At 40.9% G+C, this 22,986-nt stretch overlaps 2 protein-coding genes across 5 annotated transcripts in view; one reads left to right on the top strand and one right to left on the bottom strand.

Moving 5' to 3' along the window:
- LOC112576821 (neuralized-like protein 2) overlaps positions 1 to 5,781 on the bottom strand; it is a 22,070-nt gene extending 16,289 nt beyond the window's left edge. For 2 of the 4 annotated variants that reach the window (XM_025259580.1, XM_025259582.1), the window contains exon 1: positions 425 to 650. The gene's annotated coding sequence lies outside the window, so the exon portion shown is untranslated. Of the gene's footprint in view, positions 1 to 424; positions 651 to 5,650 lie in introns of those variants that run through there. The other 2 variants (XM_025259581.1, XM_025259579.1) reach the window with 2 other exon arrangements.
- LOC112576820 (nucleoporin SEH1-like) lies at positions 805 to 22,986 on the top strand. The gene is made up of 8 exons (XM_025259578.1): positions 805 to 1,033; positions 6,388 to 6,438; positions 7,839 to 8,042; positions 9,779 to 9,909; positions 13,900 to 13,992; positions 15,647 to 15,787; positions 20,154 to 20,314; positions 22,128 to 22,986. Exons 1-8 carry the CDS (start codon positions 923 to 925, stop codon positions 22,331 to 22,333), a joined length of 1,098 nt encoding a protein of 365 aa, XP_025115363.1. The 5' UTR covers positions 805 to 922; the 3' UTR covers positions 22,334 to 22,986.

Here is a 22,986-nt window from a genome sequence, read left to right as displayed (position 1 = left end):
GCTAAAAGGAAAAAAACTGAATAAAGCATTGTCATTGTCTTTGGTCTGACTGATGTTCAAAGGTGTGATAGACTTTTCTGAAGATGCACACACAAACCACACAATCCATAACCTCCTAAACATTGAAATGGTTATTACAGCATTTATACGTTCAAAAAAATTCAAGAAACCAAACAAAAACATTTAGAGTTTTAAAACATGAATAGAGATTATACATGAAATCTTGCCTGTCTATTCAGTTGGTGAATGTTTATGTTATATTGAAGTTTATAGTGCAAGTGCAACAGTACATACTCCTAGCGGCAACGTCATTTTCATAAAAACATCTTAAACAGAATGGTGAGAAGAGCTGTTTCAACGATTATCCTAGGAGGTAAAATAAAAATGACAATGACATGAATGATGGTATGATATAGGTACTCACAATTTACCAAGCCTCAGTAGTCAATGCCACTACGATGCTATCTGCCGTTCCCATTGATGCTTGTAGTAGAGAAGAAAATTGCAGCATTCTCTGATAATATTTACAACAAGCACTTACAATGACAAATAATTTTCAAGGGTTGTTTTTAAAATACACATGAGAGCAGAAATTGCTCAGACTTTACAAGAATGAGTCTTTATTGAACTTCCGGTAGGGAGTTACTATTATACTTTTTGCAGAATCATTTGTTTTATGATTTGTACCAGAAATTATTACACATTATTATGTTATTATTATTTTTATTTCGAATCCTCTCTAGAATACAAATCTTATTTAATTATAAGCTGGTATTTGTAGCAATAGCGTGATTGATAATAACTTCTCCTGACTGCTTACTGCGGAATACTACTACAGTGGCGATTACAAAATAAGTGGGGAATAAGAGATCTCTCACTAACATCATTGCTTTACTGAAGAATCAGAATTGACGCAGTTACTATGTTTGTCGCGAAAGCAATTGCAGCCGAGCACAAAGATTTAATTCACGATGTATCGTACGATTTTCATGGGCGACGCATGGCAACTTGTTCCAGCGATCAGACAGTCAAAGTAAGTACCTAAGTGTTGTCAACATACCCATACCTGCTTGATGTTTACTCTGTGATAATGTCAGAAGACATTGACAATACACTTTCATTTTATAAATCACAGTTTCACAAACACGATCATTGTTAAACTTCAATTTAAAGTGTGAACAGCTGCACAACAAATTTAATGTATACGCACATCAAAGACCAACCAGAGTGGACCAAGTAAGATAAACAGATTATGGTAGGCAGAGATAATATAAATATATTTGTTATATTTCAACCCATGAAACGCAACCGTTTATTATCTAATTTCAAAGTTGGCGATTTTTTACCTGCAGTCAGTAAGTCCTTCCAAATGTAACAGGGTAAGATTCGGGCTTTTCCCCAATCTCTCCTCAACAACACAAAAGACAACGCTCTCGTGGGTTCTAGATTATATTTCTGATGCCAGTCGATGCTGCTGGCTCTGGCGAACCTCGATCCAACACACTTTCTGACCTCACACCAACTGCACCCCACACCTCTGCTCTGTCTCCTTATATTTGTAACCAAGTGGTGCGTGGTGAGGGGAGTCGAACAGTGACCACAACAGTCCAGTACTCAGAAAGGCAGGAACCTGTCAGCAGTTGCACAACTCTTTAATGCAGGCTAGATCCACAGTCATGGCTGCGTCACTTGTCTTGTGCTTTCACTTCGCAGTTTTCTCCCCTCTCCTTGCGTCTCAGCTCTGCCCTTATATACCTCTCGGGTGGGTCACTTTTTGCAGTCTTATGCATCAGCGCTATTTTCACGGTCTTATGCATCAGCACTATTCCCGCATGCATCAGCAGATCTATTTTTGCGGTCTTTCACAATCGTACCTTTACTTTACTGGCATGCATCAGCATTTTCTGCCTAACAAGCGCTGGACTACCGGCCCTCTATCGGCGACCACCCACCATCGCCGCCCCCTCGCCCACACACTACCATACAAAGATCACCCCTGCCTGCAAATGGCATCCTACATCAGAGCTGATTTCAATCCATGCTAGGCATGTAAATGGTGCCCAGAGGTCAGAGTGGTGTTTTAGATTCCTTGAAAGATCATAATTTATTTTGCTCCAGCAACATAGAATAATATTAAAGTTTGTATATTCTTAAAGTACTAAACTATACATGATTGAACCTTAGGAATTTGTAGAGGTTCAAATACCCAAAAACAGTAAAACCTTCCTCGTAAAATGCACCCAAATTGGGTGGTGACTGAGAGGGGCCATAGTAGGGAGATCAACCAGTCTGCTCTCATTTCATGAACCATAAATTCAAACACTTATAAAATCAAGTTCATTTATTCTTCATTGAAATAATAAAAGGGAATTTATATAGCACATTTCCTGACTTAGCAAAAGGCTCAAAGCGCCTTACAAGAGGAGCACTAATAAATGTACATAAGACACTTATGGACAGTCCAATATATGTCATCAAACATCAACAAAATCAAAACACAAAGGAAAGACTGAAATCCAGCTGTGCTGTCATTGGCATTAGTGGAAGGCCTGGATCATTTATCTGCTATATATTACATCCTCTATGGAGGCCAAGATTTTGAGTTGTTACAGCTCAGATCTAAAGCTCCAAAAGACATTGTGTAGTCTGTGGGAAAGTAGAATAGATCAATAGAGATTCAGGTCAACAGAAATGAAATTGCTAGGAGACTGCAGGCATCAGTGCAATCACATGCAGAGAAAACTGCATGAAAATGTTAAAGCAGAGAATTGTTTTGATCCTCCAGTCATAGAAGGTCCATAGTTGTGACCACTTGGAAAAACAGAAGAAACTGGCATGGCGTCAGATATGTATATTTCCAAGTGGCCATTTTTATTTAGATTGGACCTGAATTTGTTTGAACAATGCATGGCTCTGTTGATAGTATTTGGTATCAATAGCTACACCTGTCATTAGAGATTGACTCTTCTTTTGGGCCTGGATGGATTTGATCTTGGTGTTGGCACGCTACAATAGCTATGACTGGAGCAACATTATTAAGATTGAAGTGACAGGTAACCCATAGAACAAACGCTCTCTTTCAGAATGTAATTATGTACTTATTTTACGTGATTTCTGCAGAAATCATTATACAGGGTAAGTAGTCAGCCGGAAGCTTTCTACTTTAAAGTGTACCTTTTTTAAAAAAAATACGAATGCACAATTTTTGCAAAAATGTGGTGATAGAGCATAAACTGTTGTTTGTAAATTGGATTGGGAAGGTGATAGTAATAGAGATGAAATTCATATAACAAAATATATCTAAAAGAATTGTTGGGTTACTAAAAAGGGGGTGAGGGCAGACTAAAATGATGCACCCTGGCCCTCCAGGTTAGGGGTTTTGCTTTGGGCTCACAACCCTCTTGTGTAATTAAAAAAAAGCTTTTACAAAAACCGCAACAAAACCACAACAGGGGCCTGGTCAGGAAGATTCCTCCCAAGAAGAGCTTATGACACATGCTGGTGAAAGTCTTAGGGAAGCCAGCTTGCTGACTCATCTTTTGACAACCAAGGCAAAAATCAGGATAGGGATCTGGAACATCAGAACCCTTTATGAAAGTGGCAAGTCAGCTCAAGTGGCAAGAGAAATGAGAAAATACATCAGGGTTCTCGGGTTATGCGAAACCAATGGAATGGAAGTGGCCAGACCAGACTAACATCAGGAGAAACCATTATTTACGGACCTGGACCACGATCACACCCAGGGAGTAGCACTGCTAATGTCAACAGAGGCAGCAAAGGCACTGATGGCCTGTGATCCAGTCTCATCACGACTCATGCCATCGAGATTCAATACTAGAGGAAGGAAGATCACCATCATCCAATGCTATGCACCAACAAATGCAGCAGATGAAGAGGAAAAAGAAGACTTCTACAGCTACTTTCAGTCTTTGCTTGACCACACACCAAGAAGAGATCTGAAGATCATTATGGGAGACCTAAATGCCAAAGTGGGAGATGATAACACCAACAGGGAACTCATCATGGGAAGACATGGCGTCGGCACCTGCAATGAAAACGGAGAGCTTTTCATAGACTTCCGTGCTTTCATTGACCACATCATAGGTGGCTCTGTGTTTCCACACAAAAATATACACAAGACAACTTGGACTTCCCCTTATGGGCAGATGGAAAACCAGATTGACCATATAACAGTTGCTCAAAAGTGGAGGAGTCTCCAATATGTCCGAGTGAGAAGAGGTGCAGATGTGACCACCAGCTCCTAATGGCAGCCTTCAAGATTAAGCTGAGGTCCTTCATTGATCCAGCAGGCAGACCACACCACAAGTTTAATACTCAGTACCTCAAGAACAAAGAAGTCAAGAATAAGTATGAGGCCCTTTCAGGACTGACAGAAGAATCAGTGGAAGAACACTGGTCAACACTCAAGAGCATTTGGAAGACAACCTGTACAGATGCTCTAGGGAATAGGGAAAGAAAACACAAGGAATGGATGACTCCAGAGACCTGGGCAAAGACTGAATCAAGAAAGGAACTGAAACAGAAACTCAACCCATGTCAAGACCAGCAAGAAAAGGAAGTTCTCAGAGCTGAATATTGGGAAGCCAACCGCCAAGTGAAGAGGCCTGTCAGGGATGACAAGAGACGCGTCACCCATGAACTGACAGAGGAAGCAGAGACAGCAGCTATATAGGGAAACATGAAGCGACTATACAAAATAACACAAACTCTGTCAGGCAGGAACATTAACCTAAACAAGCCATTGAAAGACAAAGATGGCAAGACCATAACAAACGATACAGGACAAAGAGATTGCTGGATGGAACTCTTCAAAGAGATCCTGAATTAACTCATCCACCATCCTTACCTGACATACCACCAGCAACTGAACAACTTCATGTCAACACCAGCCCTCCCACTGAGATAGAAATCAAAGCTATCAAAAGCATGAAAAGTGGCAAAGCAGCAGGCCCAGATGGCATAACCCTAGAAGCACTAAAGGCAGACCCAGAAACAACAGCAAAAATGTTACAGCCCCTCCTACACAAGATCTGGGAACAAGAGCTAGTTAGAGACTGGAAACTAGGTCATCTGGTCAAGTTACCAAAGAAAGGAGACCGCTCCCAGTCCAACAATTGGCGGGGATCATGTTGATGTCCATCCCCAGCAAAGTCCTGACAAGGGTAATACTAGAGAGACGGAAGAAGGCACTAGACAAGAGACCGAGATCAGAACAACCATGGTTTCGCCAGGATAGGTCATTCACTGTCATGAACTCTGGAGAATGAGCACATGAAGATGGTCAGAGGATGCGATATCTGTTGCCTCGGGCTAATCACATTCTCGACACCTCTACCAACTCACGGCAACATTTACCTTACACGTACTTTTACTAAATTGCTAATTATACTTTACATGAATCTGAGCCTGCAGCGCACATCTCCAATAACCAACACAAGGAAATTGAGTGTAATAAAGAAAGTTATTAATGATCTAGAGTTTTACAAATCAATTTACCAGATGATACAATATCAAATATGGCTGTTCCCTAGGTGTCCTGTTACTTCCCTATGCCTAGTCCAGATATCGTGAGTTCTAATTAACTTAACTAATGCACAATACACACTACACTCGTGTAACACACACTTACCACTTATCTCTTCACACAAAAGTCTCTTGCCATGTGGAGGGCCCTCTGACGTTGGTGACTTCCGAGAATCGGCTCATATCCTCCGTCAATCGTAGCGGCCTCCTTCACTGATACTTATGCCATATTCTGGGAAAAAGATGACCCGAAAAGATCTCCAACAGCTGCATGTGGAAAAGAACCAATCAGAATGCCACTAGCCAAGACATCAAAAAGCAAAAATGGGATTTTATAGGACACATCCTGTGCAAACCAGCTGACACCATTGCTAGGCATGTACTCGACTGGAACCCTCAGGGGAAGAGGAGAGTTGGGAGACCAAAGCAGACTTGGAAAAGAACAGTAGAGAGCGAGGCAAAGAACGTCTGAACTTCATGTGCTCAACTGAAGGGTGCTGCCCAAAACCGGTTTTGCTGGCAAGTTGTAGCAGCCCTATGCTCCTCAAGGAGTAGCAAGGAATAAACTAATCTCTTGTCAGATATTGGTCAGTGCTAAGAGTCTCTGTGTACATTCAAAAATTCATACTTTTTGGTTGAACCCATTTTGCAATTGATCTCTGTTAACTGTGTGTTTTATCTAATTCTGTGGGGATTTTTGTGTGATTTATTTGAATCTGCTGATGCCTGATTCTTGTCAGATTTTTTTCTTTTTAGGCTAGACCATTACAAGCTCTGTAATATGAGTTAGGAAAAATGATCATTTGTATGTTTACTTATCATTATTCTTATCATTTATTTCAGGTGTGGGAACAGACTGCCGAGGGCACATGGCAGTGCACTGCCAGTTTAAAGGTGCTTGTCTTATTTTTTTTATTCATAGGAGAAATCGGGTTTCATGTTGGGTTGATTAGGGTTGTTAGTTCAGTATTACATATTTTACTTTTTTTTTTCCTATCAATTGATATGGCTGTGTCTACCACCATAAATGTGTTAATTTTTACACGTTGATCTTGATTTCCACATCTTTAATAAAATGCACGTAATTGACAAAATGTAAATCAAAGTCAGTCTATAAATATTAACATATTAAAGGTGTAGACTTTTACCCCTTTGCCATTGAAATATACAATGTTGTGTATTTGCACCAGTTGTTTGTGAAATACCTTTCTGAAGTAGGACCACAGTATAAATTTGATATGTAAAAGTTCCAATTAGGCAATCAAATAAATTTAAATCATTGTGATATATTGAGGTATTGGGGGCTTAGACAATACCTATAAAATAAACCCTTGTATTAATGCTGAATTGCCCCAGTAAGGTACATAGGTAGTAAAGTAAGGAATGCCTATGTTGACAAAGAAGGGATGGGGGAACTGTTTATGGTTAGACAGCCGTAACTGATTAAGAAGCAGTGGTGCTGAACTTTGTTGGATGAATCGCAAGACTGGTGCCCTATCAGTATTCATTAATGTAAATTGCACTCTAAATTGAGGGGAGGAAGGTAAGAAATAAGTCTTGAGGAAATCTTGGAAGGATTGCTGGAATTATCGAGGAGGTTAGATGTATGTTAATCAGAGATGGATACCTATGGAAAGAAGGTTGCAGAAATAATCTCACGTCAGTAGCAGAGTGAAAGGTGTTAATCCATCCCAGATATAGCTGTGAAGAGTGGGATCCTAATCTATTGTTGTAAGGGTGTGGCTGTTACAAGCAGCTGAATGCTTCAAAACATTGACATTAGACTATGTCGTGAAGGCAAAGATCCTGTACCAGCCCAAGCAAGCAAAGATTTTGGACTGGTGTGTAGTGCTGAGGGCATACTCCTTCATGAGCTTGATTGATGATAGATAAATCACATGAATCATAAGATACATAATAATTTAGATGACGTTGCCACACCAAACTGACAGAAACATCGCCCTACATGGACAGGTTTTGCTTGCATTATTAATTTGATAAAGATTGAATACCTTGATATTAAATGTAAGCTAAGAAAGGTAACTTGTAAAGAAATAATTCCACTTTTCACTTCCCCTCTATATTAAAAAAGGTACATATAAACATTTGATTGATCTGTGTGGTGCATAAGCTGTGGCAAGCTGATGCATTAGTACAGCATTAATCAAAATTTTCATTAACATAAACTAACATTTTTAAAAGGAACACATAGAATTTTAATCTGTAGGGGGAAAATATCTTGTAGAAGTGAACAGTAGAACTCATGATATATGTGCCTTGCTGTTATGTTTCAGACTCAAAGTGGTTCTGTTTGGCGAGTAACCTGGGCTCACCCAGAGTTTGGTCAAGTGCTGGCTACGTGCTCATTTGATAGAACAGCAGCTGTTTGGGAAAAAGAAGCTGGCCAAAACCACTGGCTAAAGCGCACCAGTCTAGTGGACAGTCGTACATCTGTTACAGATGTTAAATTTGCACCAAAACATCGTGGACTCCAACTGGTACCTTTTTTTGGTTTTTTATTTAGTCGGAAAATCATTGGAAGTATGCAATTATTTATGTTTTGATTTAGTAAGGGCTGCTAATGTCAGTCTTAGGGAAGACAGAAACCCAGGTAGTATTAGGAATTCTAGTAATGCCCAGTGTTTGGCAGGAATTTTGACTTTGAATTACCTCAGAGCGGGACACCATAGCTAGAAACCAGCTGTCAAAGGGAAGATGTCAATTTCTGCATTATTATCTTCATTTCAGCACCTAAGCCTTCACTGGCTGTGGGTGCAGTTTATACAATTATTACCAATTGTTGCTTTCTCTTTTGTTTGTCAGCCACTTATTTTTAAGATGTATTAAATGATAGCCCAGTCCACTTTTGTCCATTTCTTGTTCTTTCTTCTACTATTCCCTGCGGGATTGTCTTTGCAACTCATTTTCTATTTTGCATCTGATGAGTTGCCTGTTTCTCACCACAGTAGATAAACAAAAAGAACTATCTAAGACATATGAGAGCACATAAAAGCTAGTGGGGGTCTTTTGTCCTCTTTCAGTACCACCTTCTCTGTAGTAAGGACAGCTGTCAGAAAGATAAGAGGAAAGTTCCAGGCAGGTTCAAAAAGCCATTTGCAGGTCAAAGATTCTATACTTACTAAACACATAGCAAATTCTTCAGCATTCACCATTGTCACTGTTCTTTCAGAAATCCTCTGATTTCTAATAGTTCTCAGCACTGCAATCTTCCTTTCCTTTTCGCTGAACTCCAGCAGGCTTTTCAAATGTGTAAGTACTTCAGACCTGGTTGAGACAACATTCTTTATCAGCTGCTAACTCATTTTTTTTCAAATCTTTCTCCTCGTGATTTTCTATGGATGCCTGTCTGGATCATGAGGCTGTCATGGTACAAATTCCGAAGCTTAGCAAGGATCATTGTGATGTAAACTCCTGTCATCCTATTGCTGTGGCTAGTCTGTACAACATTTTAGAACATGTAAATGGATCCTTTACTTGGCAACTAGAGTCTTATGGTCTTCTCTTCATCTTTCAGTGCAGCCTTATCATCAAAGACCAAGTTTAGTTAAGAACTTTTAATCAGAAATTTTTTCCATCAAAAGCATGTTTTACATGTGTTTTCAATTGAGAGAAGGCTTACTATACTACGCTTTCAGAGTTTTATGGCACTTTTATTTTTATTGTCTTTTGAAAGTTTGTGTTTCTGCCTATTTTCAGAAACAGAAAATGAGTGTCCCTCAGAAACCTAGCTGTCTTTTACCATGTTCAAAATTGACTTGAAAGCTGTCAGAGTCTAGGGATGATTTTGCTATCTGTATTTTGGCCAGATCTCTACGTGACTTAGCCGCCATCTTCAGCTGTGTCTTAGTAGGGTTCAGAAGTGGGTGATAGAAATAAAGTATCTCTGGTTACTATGCATCCACTTTTGTAAACTAAAGGGGCACATGTTTATCTCTGTCGGTGGTACCATATTCAAAAAAACAACTTTAGTGTCAGAAATATGCTCAAAATCGATGATAAAATTGCTAGCCAACATTGTGTGTGCATTTGTATCACCATGCTCTCAGTTTGACTTTAACTGTTGTAGGCCATCTGTTTTAGAGTAAGAGAAAGGAAAAGAGATTAAATGAGAGAAGATTGAATATGGTGTTAGTAACTTTAATTGTCTGTAGTTGAATTTAATGAAAACGTTTGTTTTGTTGCTATGACTGTTTTGTGGCTTATGTTTTCACAGGCCACTTGTTCTGCAGATGGTGTAGTTCGAATCTATGAGGCTGTAGATGTTATGAACCTTAGTAATTGGTCTCTTCAACATGAATTCAACTGTAGACTGAGCTGTAGCTGCTTGTCATGGAGTCCTTCAAGGTGAATTGCTGCTTAGTACAATCTTTAAAGTATTAAAAATATCAATGAACCACAAGAATGTATATGTGTGTGCATGTGCACACTCATATCCCTAGATGCATATGATACTGGATTATCACAGTTTCAGTTTGAGGAGGGTTGATTCTTATTCTTTTTGTTCATTGTACTGTAGCAGATGGCATGTTAGTGATCGCCCTACTAGCCACCTTTCTGCTTTTGATTAGACAATTGTGACCAATGACCAGGAAGTACACAATTTACTCGGCTCACCCTTCCCTCTCTAACTCTAATCAACAAGTTCACCTTCTTACTTTTATTGCAGCCCTTTGTCCCTTAGATTCCTAAATGAAACATTCCTAAGATTTTTGTAGGCCCATCATACCAACATACCTCTTTGGCCTGGACTTCTAGTTTTCTGCTCTAGCTACCCATCCTTTCTTACATTCGGTAAAAAAACTGTCTGTGTTGTGTTTTAGATTCTTTTCAGGTTTGTACCCTGATTATCTCTCTGAACTTCACTTCCTGTACGTTCCAGTCAAACAGCTCTGTTGTCCATCTAATGACCATATGCTTGTTATCCCTGTTACCATAACAAGCACATATGGTCACTGGATTTTTAGTTACTGTTCTGCAGAATAGTGGAACTCTCTTCCCTTTTATAGCCACCATCAAATCCTTTAAAGGTGCACTAAAAACTCACCTGTTCCATGAGCATTACCGAGAAAGGAATCATAAATTGTAAAGCTTTGAGTACAAAGAAAATAATACATGGATAAATGCAGTAGAAAATTTGAAATGTCTTCGGTGGTGGTGGTGGGGGGGGGGGGGCGTGGTCCCATTTTCTTTTTGTAGAGGACGCAGAGCTGGCCTAGCTGCTCTCATCACTCTCCCCTTTCGCTATAGCCAAAGGGTTTAAAAATATTTCGTCTTGGGTTTTTTCACTCAGATGCCTTCCCACTGAACAATTTCTAGTCCAGTGCGAAATCCTGCTTGCTGTGGTTGGAGGTCTTTCTCAAGGATTGCCGTCAGTCTTGACAAAAAAATCTTGCTAAAGACCTTGCTGACGATGGAAAGAACTGTTATGCCCCTCCATTTGTTGCAGTCTCCAAGATCTCCTTTCTTGGGTAACTTGAAGATGAGCCCTGTCTTCCACGATCAGGGACCTGCCCTGATTCCCAAACTTGCCTGAATATTTCAGTCAGCTTGGGAGCTGTGACATTCACATCTGCTTTCAACATCTCTGCTGTTATTCCATCTGCCCCTGTTGCTTTGCCGCTCTTCATTGTCTTGATTGCTGCTGTCACTTCTTCCAGGTTTGGCGGGTCTGTGCAGATGTCAAGGTCTATAGCTGCTGGCTGGATGTCTGCAAGCTGAGGGGGATCTGGTCTGTTCAGAACTGACTCAAAGTGCTCCCTCCAGCGCTGTAGTTTTCCTTCCTCTCCCTCGATAACATTACCGTTCACGTCTTTCACTGGCACATCACTGTTGTTAAACCCGTTGTTTAGCTGTTTGTTTATCTTGTACAGTGTCTTCAGGTCATTTTTCCTTGCTGCTTTTTCAACTTCATCTGCCAGTTTCTCTGTGTAGTCTCTTTTGTCAGATTTTGTCACCTTCTTTACCTCTTTGTTTAGTTTTGTATATCTTTGTGTTGTTCCTTCAGGCATTCAGATCTGGTGCTGTTGATTTTTTGTTTGGCTGACTTTCTGTCATCTATCTTCTTCCATGTCTCTTCTCTGATCCACTGTTCTTTCTTCTTCCGTTGGAAGCCCAGTATTTTCTCTCCTATTTCCTGTAACACTCGATTGAAGTCGTCTAGGGTCATCTCTTGTTGGTCTCCTAGTGTCTGGAACCTGTTCTTTACTTCAATAGCAAAGGCCCGTTTGGTGGCTGGATCTTTTAGTTTGCCGGAGTCCACTCTCTGCTGGCATGCCTGTTTTCCTCGCGATCGACGTAGCTTCAGAGAAACTGCGGCTGTCACAAGAATGTGGTCACTGCCAACGTCTGCTCCTCTGTAGGCTCTAACACCTTGAAGTGAGCTCCTCCATCTTCGGTTGATGATGACATCGTCTGTCTGGTTCTTTGTGATCCTATCTGGTGATGTCCACGTTGCCTTGTGGATGTCTTTGTGTTGGAAGAGTGTGCCCTCAATCAGTAGGTTGTTTTCTTCACAAAAGTCTGGCAGTCTCTCTCCCTTGTCATTGATGGTTCCAATTTCATGCTTGCCCATGACATGCGCCCTGCAGGTGTTGTCACTTCCCACCTTGGCATTGAGATCGCCGATGATGAGCAACATGTCGTGGGCTGGAACGCTTTCTGAGGCTGCCTGGAGCTGATTGTAAAAAGCATCCTTGTCTTCTGCCTCAGAGTTTGTTGGTGCATAGCAGGCTAGCACTGTCAGCTTGGTGTACTTTAAATGAAATCTTGCTCTCAAAAGCCTGGGTCCATAAGGCCTCCATTCCAGCAGTGCCTTTTCTGTTTTCTTGTTGAGGAGTAGTGCTACTCCTTCAGAGTGCTGACCGTCTGATTGTCCTGAGAAGAAGATGGCATGTCCTGATGCTAGTCTCCTCTTTCCGGTGCCGGTCCCTCTGACTCCCAGGATGTCCAAGTTGTAATTGTCAAAATTCATGACTAGTTGGTGCATCCTGCCAGTCTGGTACAAGGTCTGGACGCTCCAGCACCCCACCCTCAACTTTTGCTTCGGCTTGAGTAAATCCACTGTCAGGGCGCCAGCTCGGCAGCTCCCTCTCGGTTTTGGCTGTCGTCCATCATAAGTCCAGTCACCTGACGTGCTTCATTACCTCCACCATCCGTAACGAATATTCTGGTGTTGGTTTCTGTAACATCTATTTTTTACATGGTAGGGTTGTTAGCCCTACCACAACCTGATTTACCTGTAGGTGAGGTGTCCACCTTAGTCGCCTCTTACAACATGCCTGGCTGGATGGCAGGGACCCTATTCTTACAATGCTCGCTAGGCTAGCATACCCTGGGGTCCCACAGGGGGTGCTGCAGTGAAACGGGTGACAAAGCTTGCATGCATGGTGCTCGCCTGGCAACCGGCCAGCTCTCAGGAAGTTAGAGGTTTAGCAATGCGGAAAATGCGTGTGTGATGAAACTTCAGCCCGAGCTTGTCTCGTTAAATAGTCAGCTGGGTTTTGCAGGGTGATGCTTCTTCATGTCTTGACTGGCAGGTTTTTGGTTGGTTCTCTCCTACGGGTCTGTGTTGGTGATCTTTTTGGGTCATCTTATGTTGAAAATGTGGCTCAGACATCTGTTGACGAATGTCTGAATCTTGTTGGTGATGGTATTTGTCACACGCCATGCCTCACATCCATATGGAAGGACTGACTTTACATTTCCGTTGAAAATGTGGATTTTGGAGTGTACAGATAAAACCTTGGAAAGGCTCGGATGTAGGGAAGGAGAAGTTTAAAGAAATAGTCAGGGCAGGTGTCTGCAAAGAAATTATAACACTGTTTGTATTGGATGAAAGACTGGATAGGTAGCCAGTGCAGAAAACAAAGTGATGTCCCATTTCCTAGCTGTAAACACCACATGTGCAGTTCTGTACTTTCTGGAGTTTATGAATGAGGTATGAGGGGTAGCCCGCAAACAAGGAATTGCAGTGATCAAGCCAAAAAAATAGAACAAATACACAGACAGGAGTGCTGATAACGTGTGGATGGCGCTGATCTTATGTAGCTCATAAGAGGCAGACTGACAGACAGCTGTAACTTGTCTGTTTAAGGTCATGTCAGTTGTGACAATGAATCACAGATTCCTGACTGGTGACGTAAAGGCAAAGTTGGTTTTGCTTACTTTGAAATGCTTGGGGAGACTGATGAGCAGTGAGTGTCAGAACTACTTTCTCCATGATCTTAGAGAAGAGATATTTATGCTACATTCTGATATTGAAGTCTCTGTAGTTATTCTAGAATATATCTTGCCATAATAACTATATTTTTTTAATTGTATATATGTATGTTTCAGGGTGCATCCCCCCATGATTGCAGTTGGCAGTGATGATCCTAATCCTGCTGCAGGAGGCAAGGTGCAGATCTTTGAATACAATGAAGCTTCCAGGTAGTCTTCTATCTTCATCTGTATATTTAGATAGGTTTTGGAAGGGAAAGTTTAGATACCTTTTAAAAAATCTCGGTGTTATGTGCTATTTTTATTTAGCAAGCATAAGTCCCACAATTGGTATTAAACAGAGGGACTTGACTTCCTTCTGTGATCAACAATTAGGAAAGCTTCCCGCATTCTGTCCATACCTGAACATGTGCTAGCGGGAGAATTTGTTTTATTAAGCTCCGGTGAACGCTATGCCATGCCAGTATGCAAAAGCAATAGGCATCTGAAATCTTTTGTGCCATCCGCAGTCCAGCTACTCAATCACAGATGAAATATTAACCGTGTGTGTGTGTGATGGGTAGGTGTGCATGTGTGTGTGTGTTTTTTTTTTGTTTTTTTTTTCATATAAATATATTTTGGAAACAGGGCACAGCTTCCATTTTTAAATTGCCCGTTGGGATTAATAAAGTCTGTTGTTATTGTTATTGTTAACTCAAGTACTGAGAAGATTGCTGAATTTTATTTAGTGCAATTTTTGCTTACATATAAGTTCTTGAGTCCACAGATTATAGTTTTTGCCAAATGTATGCACAGACTAGCTTCAATATATATAATGGATTAATAGAACAAACAAATGTTACTCTCACTGAAGAAAAAGATTTAACAATGAAAGCATGCTTATTTCTAGCAATTGTAGTTATTTTTGGTAGGATTTAATTTTCTGTTTAGATGTATTTGCATACCCTTTATATCTCTTCTCATTTTCTTTCTTGTCTTTCTGGCTCTGGCATCTCTATTTCTTTCCAACGTACTCTCCCTCTCTAATGGGTCTGGCTTAATGTGTCAAGAACAGTGTGTAGAAGTGGGTGACAGAAAACAGCTTCAAATTCTCTCCCACAAAGTCACTATACTAAGTGCAAATTATCCTTTCTTCCCCATATGAAATCTCTATGCCTCTTGTGTTAGAAGACTTTGGATATTTTTTAAGTTGTTGGCCTTTTCAGCTGGGACGCGAATCGCATAGTCTTACTTTGTCTGCATCGTGCCCTGGTTTGCTCCAAGCTCAATCTCTGCTCAAGAGTCCTGTATTAAACTTCTTCACCTTATTCAGCATTATGCTTCTGTCTAGGTGCCTTTTACATCACTCCTGTACAAAATCTGCAGCTTTGGTCAAACCAATCTGGTCTTCATACTCAGAAGGCCAGAGTATATTTTTATGTATCCATGGTGTGACCCTGCTCGAAATGTCAGGTGAGAATTTTGGTGGTTGAGGTGGACAGAGTATGACAAATGGAGCTGATCTTCCGGAGCTCATAGTATGCAGCATGACAAATGTGAGGAACAAGTTTATCAAGAGACATGTCATCAAATATTATGTAATCTAAGTCACATGTTGAAGTAACAAAAGGAACATAGCACATCCAACAGATGGCACCAGTCCCAGTGGAATGACAAATGATCCCCAGCACACACAAAAATTCACTAATCAAAAAGGTCAAGGGGACATGAAACTCAACTAAACTGTGCCGATCGCCTTAGGATTTTGACAGATTATTGAATACAGATGTGATTTTGGTTGCAAATATAATTTTATCACAAAAATGTCATTATTATTAGCATTTTAAGTAGAGATAATAAAGTAGATTGGAACATTATGTTTCAGAAAGTGGAACAAAGTGGAGACAGTTGTGATGGTGGCTGAACCTGTTCATGATGTCTGTTTTGCACCTAACCTGGGACGGTCATACCATTTGCTGGCTATTGCTTCCAAGGATCTTTCCATCATCTCACTCAAACCACTCAGGTTTGTGTGTTTGGTGGTGGTTGTGGTGGGCGGGTGTGTGTGTACACTGGTTATTCATAAACAGATTTATTGTTACAAATGCATTAAACTGACAATGATGAACCTAGTGAATTTAGTTATCAATGGACAGTGCCCCATAGAATCGAATACATTGAATGAGGAAACTGTCTTTGCCACTGCCAATGTGGTTCTGAAATGGCATTCTGTGCTTCTGATGTGATGTGGGACAAAGGTCTTGCCAAAAATTAAACACACATGGAATAGTCTGACAAGTTATTTGAATACTCAGGTTCCACAGGCCCTAACCAGGTCTGTTGTGTATTGCAGGTACTTTCTTTCCTCAGTGTGTTGGCAGTCTGTTGGGTTGGGTAGTTTTGCAGGAAGTGGGCTACTGGCATAGGGATCTATGGTGCTGGGGCACTCTGGGGATTCTCTAATGTGGAACTTGGCTCTCAGCTGGCTCATTGATCAAAGATATTGCAATGAGAGAAAATCCACTGTTAAACTGCTTGTTCTGTGAATTGTTGCAGGCTGCTTAGGGTTGATGTAAGGGCATTCAATTCTTTGTTCTGGCTGTTTGAGAGGGCTTCCAAGACTGAAAGAACATCAGTCAAGATAATGACTTTGCTTTGAATAGTTTCTAAGTTGTCACAGAGCATCTAAGCTTCAGTCTGCAAAACCTCTGCTTTGGCATTGTAGTTTGTAAAGTACTTTCCTGTTAGAAATGTTTTTTCATCCCAGAGCTGGGTTGTGACTCCACCTCCTCTGTTTCTGGTGGCCTTGTCTGGTACTCCATCTGTGTATACATGTGTAAGCTTGTTTGATGTGCTCCAGGGAGATTGTTTTTCTTTCTAGATTTGATTGAGTATTTTTATTTTAAGATGCTAGGAATGTTTCTGTTCAATAGAAAGTGATCCCTTTTCCATGAAGGTTGCTGTAGCTGTAGATGTTCATTAGCTTGTTGGGAGAGGCCCAAGTTCCTCTTCAATCTGCATTTTGTGGGCTTTGGAAATCTCATATGCATTGGGTGATTGGTAAGCCTTTTAAACTTTGCTACTTGAATGAGGATCTTGATGTTGCATTTGTCCTCCAGACTTTGAAAACTAGGTCTGGATGAGTTCAATAAACCCTCTTTTCATGTCGCATCTTCCAAAAATTGTCCGAAGTGGAAGAGTCAGCCATTAATGCATAGGCCAGAATCAGGCGTATATTACACAGATGCTTGTCATCATGTAGTAGGTGGCTCCTCGAGAACAACTCCTACACAAGGCTTTATCTCCTACTCAGCAGTCATTGCAAAACTCCTGTCTGTTTCAATACCTATCCAGACAGACAGACGGAAAACAGTTGTCGACCGACCCATAAAGGTCAGCTTAACTTCTCATCGATCCCTCAACTCTTCATTCGTTGCCCTGACCTTGCCGGGATATCAGAACTTGACATCAAATCAGAACTGGCATCCCAGGGCGTCACAGCGGTGCAGAGAGTCATCCTAAAGAAGGACAGGAAATCTATCTCTACAAATACACTTTTCTTATATTTCTGTTTACCCAAAATACCTGACTTCATTTAGGTTGGGTATTTGCAGGTCAAAGTCTCTCTGTACATACCTTCACCGTTGCGCTGTTTCAGCTGCCAGCATTATGGTCATGGGGCGAGCTTCTGCAAGTCCCAGTCCTGCTGCTTTCACTGCGGCGGTACAGGCCATGCTGCAGTAGATTGTTCTTCAAGCACCAAATGAGCAAACTGTGATGGGTCTCATGTTGCTTCTTCTAGAGACTGCTCGAAGTGGCATGTGGAATCTGGTGTGTCATATGCCGATGCTCGCCGCCACGTAGTGGGTGGCTCCTCAGGAGCATCTTCTACTGTAAGCTCCATTTCCTACTTGGCAGCTGTTGCAAGACGACCATCTACCTCTGTATCTAACCAGACGAACATGACATGGGTCTCTTCTGAGCTATGCTTCCTCCTACAAACTGTGGTGGCACCCAGTCATCACAAAAATCTCAAACCACACAAGCATCGCAGTCCAAACATTCCCCTTCACCAGTCAGAAACACTGCACGTCAGCAGGCACGCAACACAAAATCACCGAGGAACAAGAATACCACACCTCAGACAGACAAGAACACAAAAACAAAGGCAAAATCATCAGAAAAACCCACTACTCATCAGAAAACATCTGGGACTACCACAGCAGCATCAATCCCTATTTCTAATTGGTTTGTTACTCTTGGCGAGCAGGTGATGAATATGGATGAGTGACATTTAGTGTTGCCTTCTCCATCCCTCCACCCCCTGCCTTCTTCTCCTCCCTCTGCTTCTGTGAAGTGCTCTGCATCTTTTCCTCACAGATCTGTCTTTTCAGGTTTGGAGGCCTTGTTATATGCCTCAAACGCCGGCTTCAGCTGTGTGTAAACAGTGTACAAAGGTGGGTGACAGAAAATGGCTTCATATTTTCTCCTATGAAGTCAGCACTGTCCTGCTTCGTCTGTATTGTGCCCTGGTCCACTCCGAGCTAGACAACGGATCCATCATCTATGGCTCTGCTCAAGAGTCCTACCTCGAAATTCTTGATCCTATTCATCATCAAGGGCTCCGCATCTGTTTGGGTGCCTTCCGCACCATTGCTGTACGAAGTTTGTACGCAGACGCTGGTGAGCCTCCACTTTCTCTCCATGGTTCTCATGCTATCCTATGTCTGTCTTTTAAAAGCTCATCTTGGAAACCCTATATACCGTGCTGTTTTCGGACCTCAGAGTGCTGCCCTCTATGCCATTCGTACCAAGGAACAAAAGCCATTATCACTCCGTGTAGCACCTCGTCTACAAGCTGCCGGAGTAGATATTCAACATGTAGAGCCTCTTTCCCTACTATCAGCTCCTCCTTGGACCCTTCCTGTTCAAGAGGTTTGTCTTGATCTTACAGCTTTAAAAAAAAGGGGACACTATTGACCTCATTTTTCTCCAACTTTTTCAGGAACTCCTTTCTGGCTATCCTGGATTCTGTTCTATCTTTACAGATGGCTTCAAAGTCCCAAGTGGTGGACCTGTCGCTGCAGGAGCAGTTCTGTCCTGCCAACCGCAACGGGCTGCTTCAGTATGACTGGCGGATGGCTGTTATATCTTCACTGCGGAACTTCATGCTATCTTGCTTGCCTTGCAGCATTTTCACTGCTCTTCAGAGCACCTTTTTTTTTATTTTTTCAGAATCTCATTCTTCCCTTCAAGCTCATCTTTCCAATGATTTTGACCACCCTTTTGTGCTCCAATTTCATACAATGCATCCAGCACTCATTCATTGTATCAAGGACATTGTTTTTATTTTGGCTCCAGGCCATGCTGGTATCTCAGGCAATGTTCAAGCAGACCAGGCTGTCAAGGCTGCACGTCAGTCTCCTGGCAAATTATACTCATTGCCTCTCGACCGATGTTCATTCAGTATGGCAACACCACTGGGACACTCTGGGCCAAAACAAATTACATGCCACCCTTCCCTGTCTTTCTGACCGCCTCCCTTCATGCCATCCTGTGAAGCTAGATTAAAGTTAGAACACACCTATGCCATGCAAGGACACCTCTTATAAGCCAGTTTGTCCATGGTGTAGTGGAAGTTTTAGTGTGGTACATGTTACAATTGTTTGTCCTGAGCTTCCGAGTATCTGCTGGCATTTATTTTACTGAAAATTCTTTATTTTCTTTGTTTGGTCTGTCCCATTGGCAGCAGTCTTTACATTTTTAAGGAGGATAGGACTTTACCATCAGTTTTAAGAAATTTTATGTCCTGATAATTGTTCTCTTTTGATTTTAGGTTTGTTGGTGGTCTTTTTTGGGCTTCACCACTCCTTTTTACACTTTACCCACTCTTTTTTCATATTGTCTACTTCTTGCATTGATTTTTTAAAGAATGTTATGGTTATATCACTCTGGAGGCTTTGTCCCTAAATTTTTAAAGTTAAGATTACTTTTTGTTGCCGTGATATAGTCCTAGTTGCTGGCAGTGTGGTAAAAATAAACATTGAGTGTAGCTGATGGCGGAAAAAGGCACTTTACAAATGTCATTTTTTTATATTATTATTATAATACAAAATAAATATCGCATCCCATGTTATAGCTTGTAGAAGCTGCAAGTATATATGAGAGCAAGTGTAGGTTTGTACATGTGGGTGTGAGAAAATGAGGCTTACCTTGTAATATTGACAGTAACAGCCAGATTTTAATAAAAAGTTCAAATTTAACATTAGCATTTATCCAATTCTCAGGCCTGTCATTTGGACTATATTTGGCAGAGTTTTTATGAAAACTACTTTGCCAATAAATAGTTTTCTTAGAGAATACTTGAGCAAGAGGGTTTTCTTTCTCTCCAGGAAAGACACATCTGGGAGTAACAGTGGAATGAACAAATTTGAGATGAGACAAGTAGCTGTGTTTGATGACCATGAGTCTCAGGTTTGGCGTGTCAGCTGGAATGTCACAGGCACTGTTCTTGCCTCATCAGGAGATGATGGTTGTGTACGTTTGTGGAAAGGTGAGAAATTCCAATATATATTTCCTCGGATATTTGTAGTACCTGCACAGGACAAATTTAGGGTTTGCAAATTTAATATTTAGATGAAAATCCAAGTTAGTGTCAGTTTTCATTTAACATTGTCATTAATGACAGAACAGCTTGTATATGACACTTTAAAAATTGTCTGGTCAAGTTTTACAAGGCTTATAATTTTTTCTTCTTTTGGATGACATGAGCGTGCTATAGGAGTTTCTCAGTGACCAATGTCAGGCCTAGAATTCCCTGTTTTGATACACTTTTATCTTAATAGGCAGCTGCAGCTTTCAAAATTTGATGAACTCATGCTTCCCGTAACAGTGCAAAGTTGTTCTTGGTTCTTGTTATCTCATCTACTTGAACTATTTAGGTCTTTGAACTATCAAAATCCTCAAGGCTATTTAAAGAAAATTTTAATATTGTTTTGATGCTGAAACAAATTAATTTTCAAGGAATATGACTCATTGATGAATCTGCTGGCCATTGTTTATATGCATGAACTGTTTATACCACTGAAACATAGCAAATTCTTCGCAAATGAGAGTGAGATAGATTTTGCAGGACTTGCTGAATACAGATGCAAATTGACAACTTTGACATTAAATAATGGTTATTTTTCAGGTGCTGAAATTTAAGAATATTTTTTCTATCTAAATCTGTGTAAAACTTGGACCCAACAGGGTCTTTAAATAATAATCTATCCATATTATAACTACTCAGCTGCTGATTTGAATCACTTGCTAACTACTTATTTTTCAGTTTTTCTAAATATCACACACCTGTGAATAAGATGTGCTTTGTTTCTGCTTACTAGTCATATAAGTATCCACCCGGTTCGCACCATACTGAGTATACAGAGATAGTGTTTAAGAGAGAGAGAACGTTTAATGTGCCCTTTCGAGAAAGAGAGTGCCTGCGAGAGAGAGGAGAACGAGTGGAGAAAGCGCGCGAGCCATCGACTCTGTGTGTGTGTGCTTGCGTGCGAGCGAGTGTGTGTGTGCGCACTTAGCGTGCGTACGCGTGCGAGCGAGCGTGTGTGTGCGCTTGCGTGCGAGCGAGCGTGTGTGTGCGCTTGCGTGCGAGCGAGTGTGTGTGTGTGCGCTTGCGTGCGTGCGAGCGAGTGTGTGTGTTGTGAGAGGAGAACGAGTCGAGAGTTAAATCCCTTGTTATTGTACAGCTTTGCATATTGAGTATGCGGGGAACAGACTACTGGAACGTCAAGACATGTTCTGTCGCATGCTGAGTATGCCTTTTTAAACACTATCTCTGTATACTCGGTATGGTGCGAACCCTCTGTAATATTTTTTAAGCTCTTTACTTTCATCTTTTCATTCTAGCTGAGAAAGTCTAGCCTTCAACATCATTGCCTTTAAAATCTTTGAACTATCCATTTGTTCTGGCACTACCAGCTGGTCACGGGAGCCTGGGGTTGTGTGTGTGTGCTCAACTTCAATAGGCTCACAAAAGATCACTGCTGTTGCATGTATGAGTAGATGGCAGAATGCTGTGCTATTTGGATATATTTACTATTAGGTGTGGGTAAAGGAACTGGGTAGAAGCTTTTAGTTCATCTTCTCCTTTCACTCTCATCCCCTGGCTCCCATTATTAGTGGTTCAAAGAATTTCTTCAACACTGACTAGTCTAGAGGTGATGAATGTTGTTAACATTATTAAAATTATTTAAAAATTTTATTAAGTGCTATGTGAACTGTGATAAGCAATGAAAAATAAATCAAAAGGAAAAATTGCAGTGACTTAAAATATTTTGCCAGCAAAGTTTTTTTTTTGTATGCAGCTAATTATCTGGACAACTGGAAGTGCATATCTGTACTGAAAGGGGATGGAACAACAGTTGATGGAGCTGTTATATCTTCTAGCAGCAATGCTGCTTATGCTGGAATAACAGGGGCTTCTAATGGCACATTGTTTGGTGGTACTGTCACCACTCCCAGGTATCCCAGAGGAACTCCTGTTACAGGTGCCAGTTCTGTTGGGCATTAGTAGCTCCCTATGAGATAGCAGTTAAGATTCAACTTACGAAAGATATCCTATTACCTTCCTCAAGTACACACTGAGCTTATTGACTGCACCCATATATGAACCTTCTATTAGAAATCATGCCTTGTGATATTCACACAAAAAGAACATTGCAAAAGTCAGTATTTATATTACTAAATCTATAACTCCTTGTGCCTTGTGCTTTTTTTTTTTTTTTTTTGAGCTTTCTGTAAGATCATGATTGTAATATCCTTCTGTTGCATATGCTTAATCAAAACATTTGGTTGTACATTAGATGCTGACAAGTGTAATAACTGATGGTAACAATAAGTAAAAATGAACATAAATGAATTAATAAAATATTGTCTTGACGTCAGTTCATGTGTGTGTGAGTCTGATGATTGTAATAAAGGATGAAGGTCCTGGTTAATGTTCAAGTCTCTTAAGTTCTTTTATTCAACTGTATTTTGCTGAGTTAGCTACTTGTCAGCTGAAGCATTACTACCTGGAGAGACTTTGATGAGCTCTCAATGGTAGGATCACTTCCAGCTATAGATAATACAGCTTGTTTGCACGGTTCCAGCAAAGATATTGTAAAGGTTGTTCATTTGGCTGATTTCCTTCATTAAACATTCAGTCTGGCAAGCGGTTTGTCA

Source organism: Pomacea canaliculata, linkage group LG12 (genome assembly GCF_003073045.1).
Source record: "Pomacea canaliculata isolate SZHN2017 linkage group LG12, ASM307304v1, whole genome shotgun sequence".
NCBI classification, from domain to species: Eukaryota; Metazoa; Mollusca; class Gastropoda; order Architaenioglossa; family Ampullariidae; genus Pomacea; species Pomacea canaliculata.
The sequence above is the reverse complement of the archived record's forward strand: the minus strand, read 5'-3'. Positions and strand labels throughout refer to the sequence as shown.

Excerpts from the sequence above, each read along its gene's own strand:
- LOC112576820 (XM_025259578.1), top strand. The coding sequence starts at position 923 with ATGTTTGTCGCGAAAGCAATTGCAGCCGAGCACAAAGATTTAATTCAC. Across the intron at positions 8,043-9,778 it reads AACATCGTGGACTCCAACTG|GCCACTTGTTCTGCAGATGG; the intron begins GTACCTTTTTTT and ends ATGTTTTCACAG. Across the intron at positions 13,993-15,646 it reads GAATACAATGAAGCTTCCAG|AAAGTGGAACAAAGTGGAGA; the intron begins GTAGTCTTCTAT and ends ATTATGTTTCAG.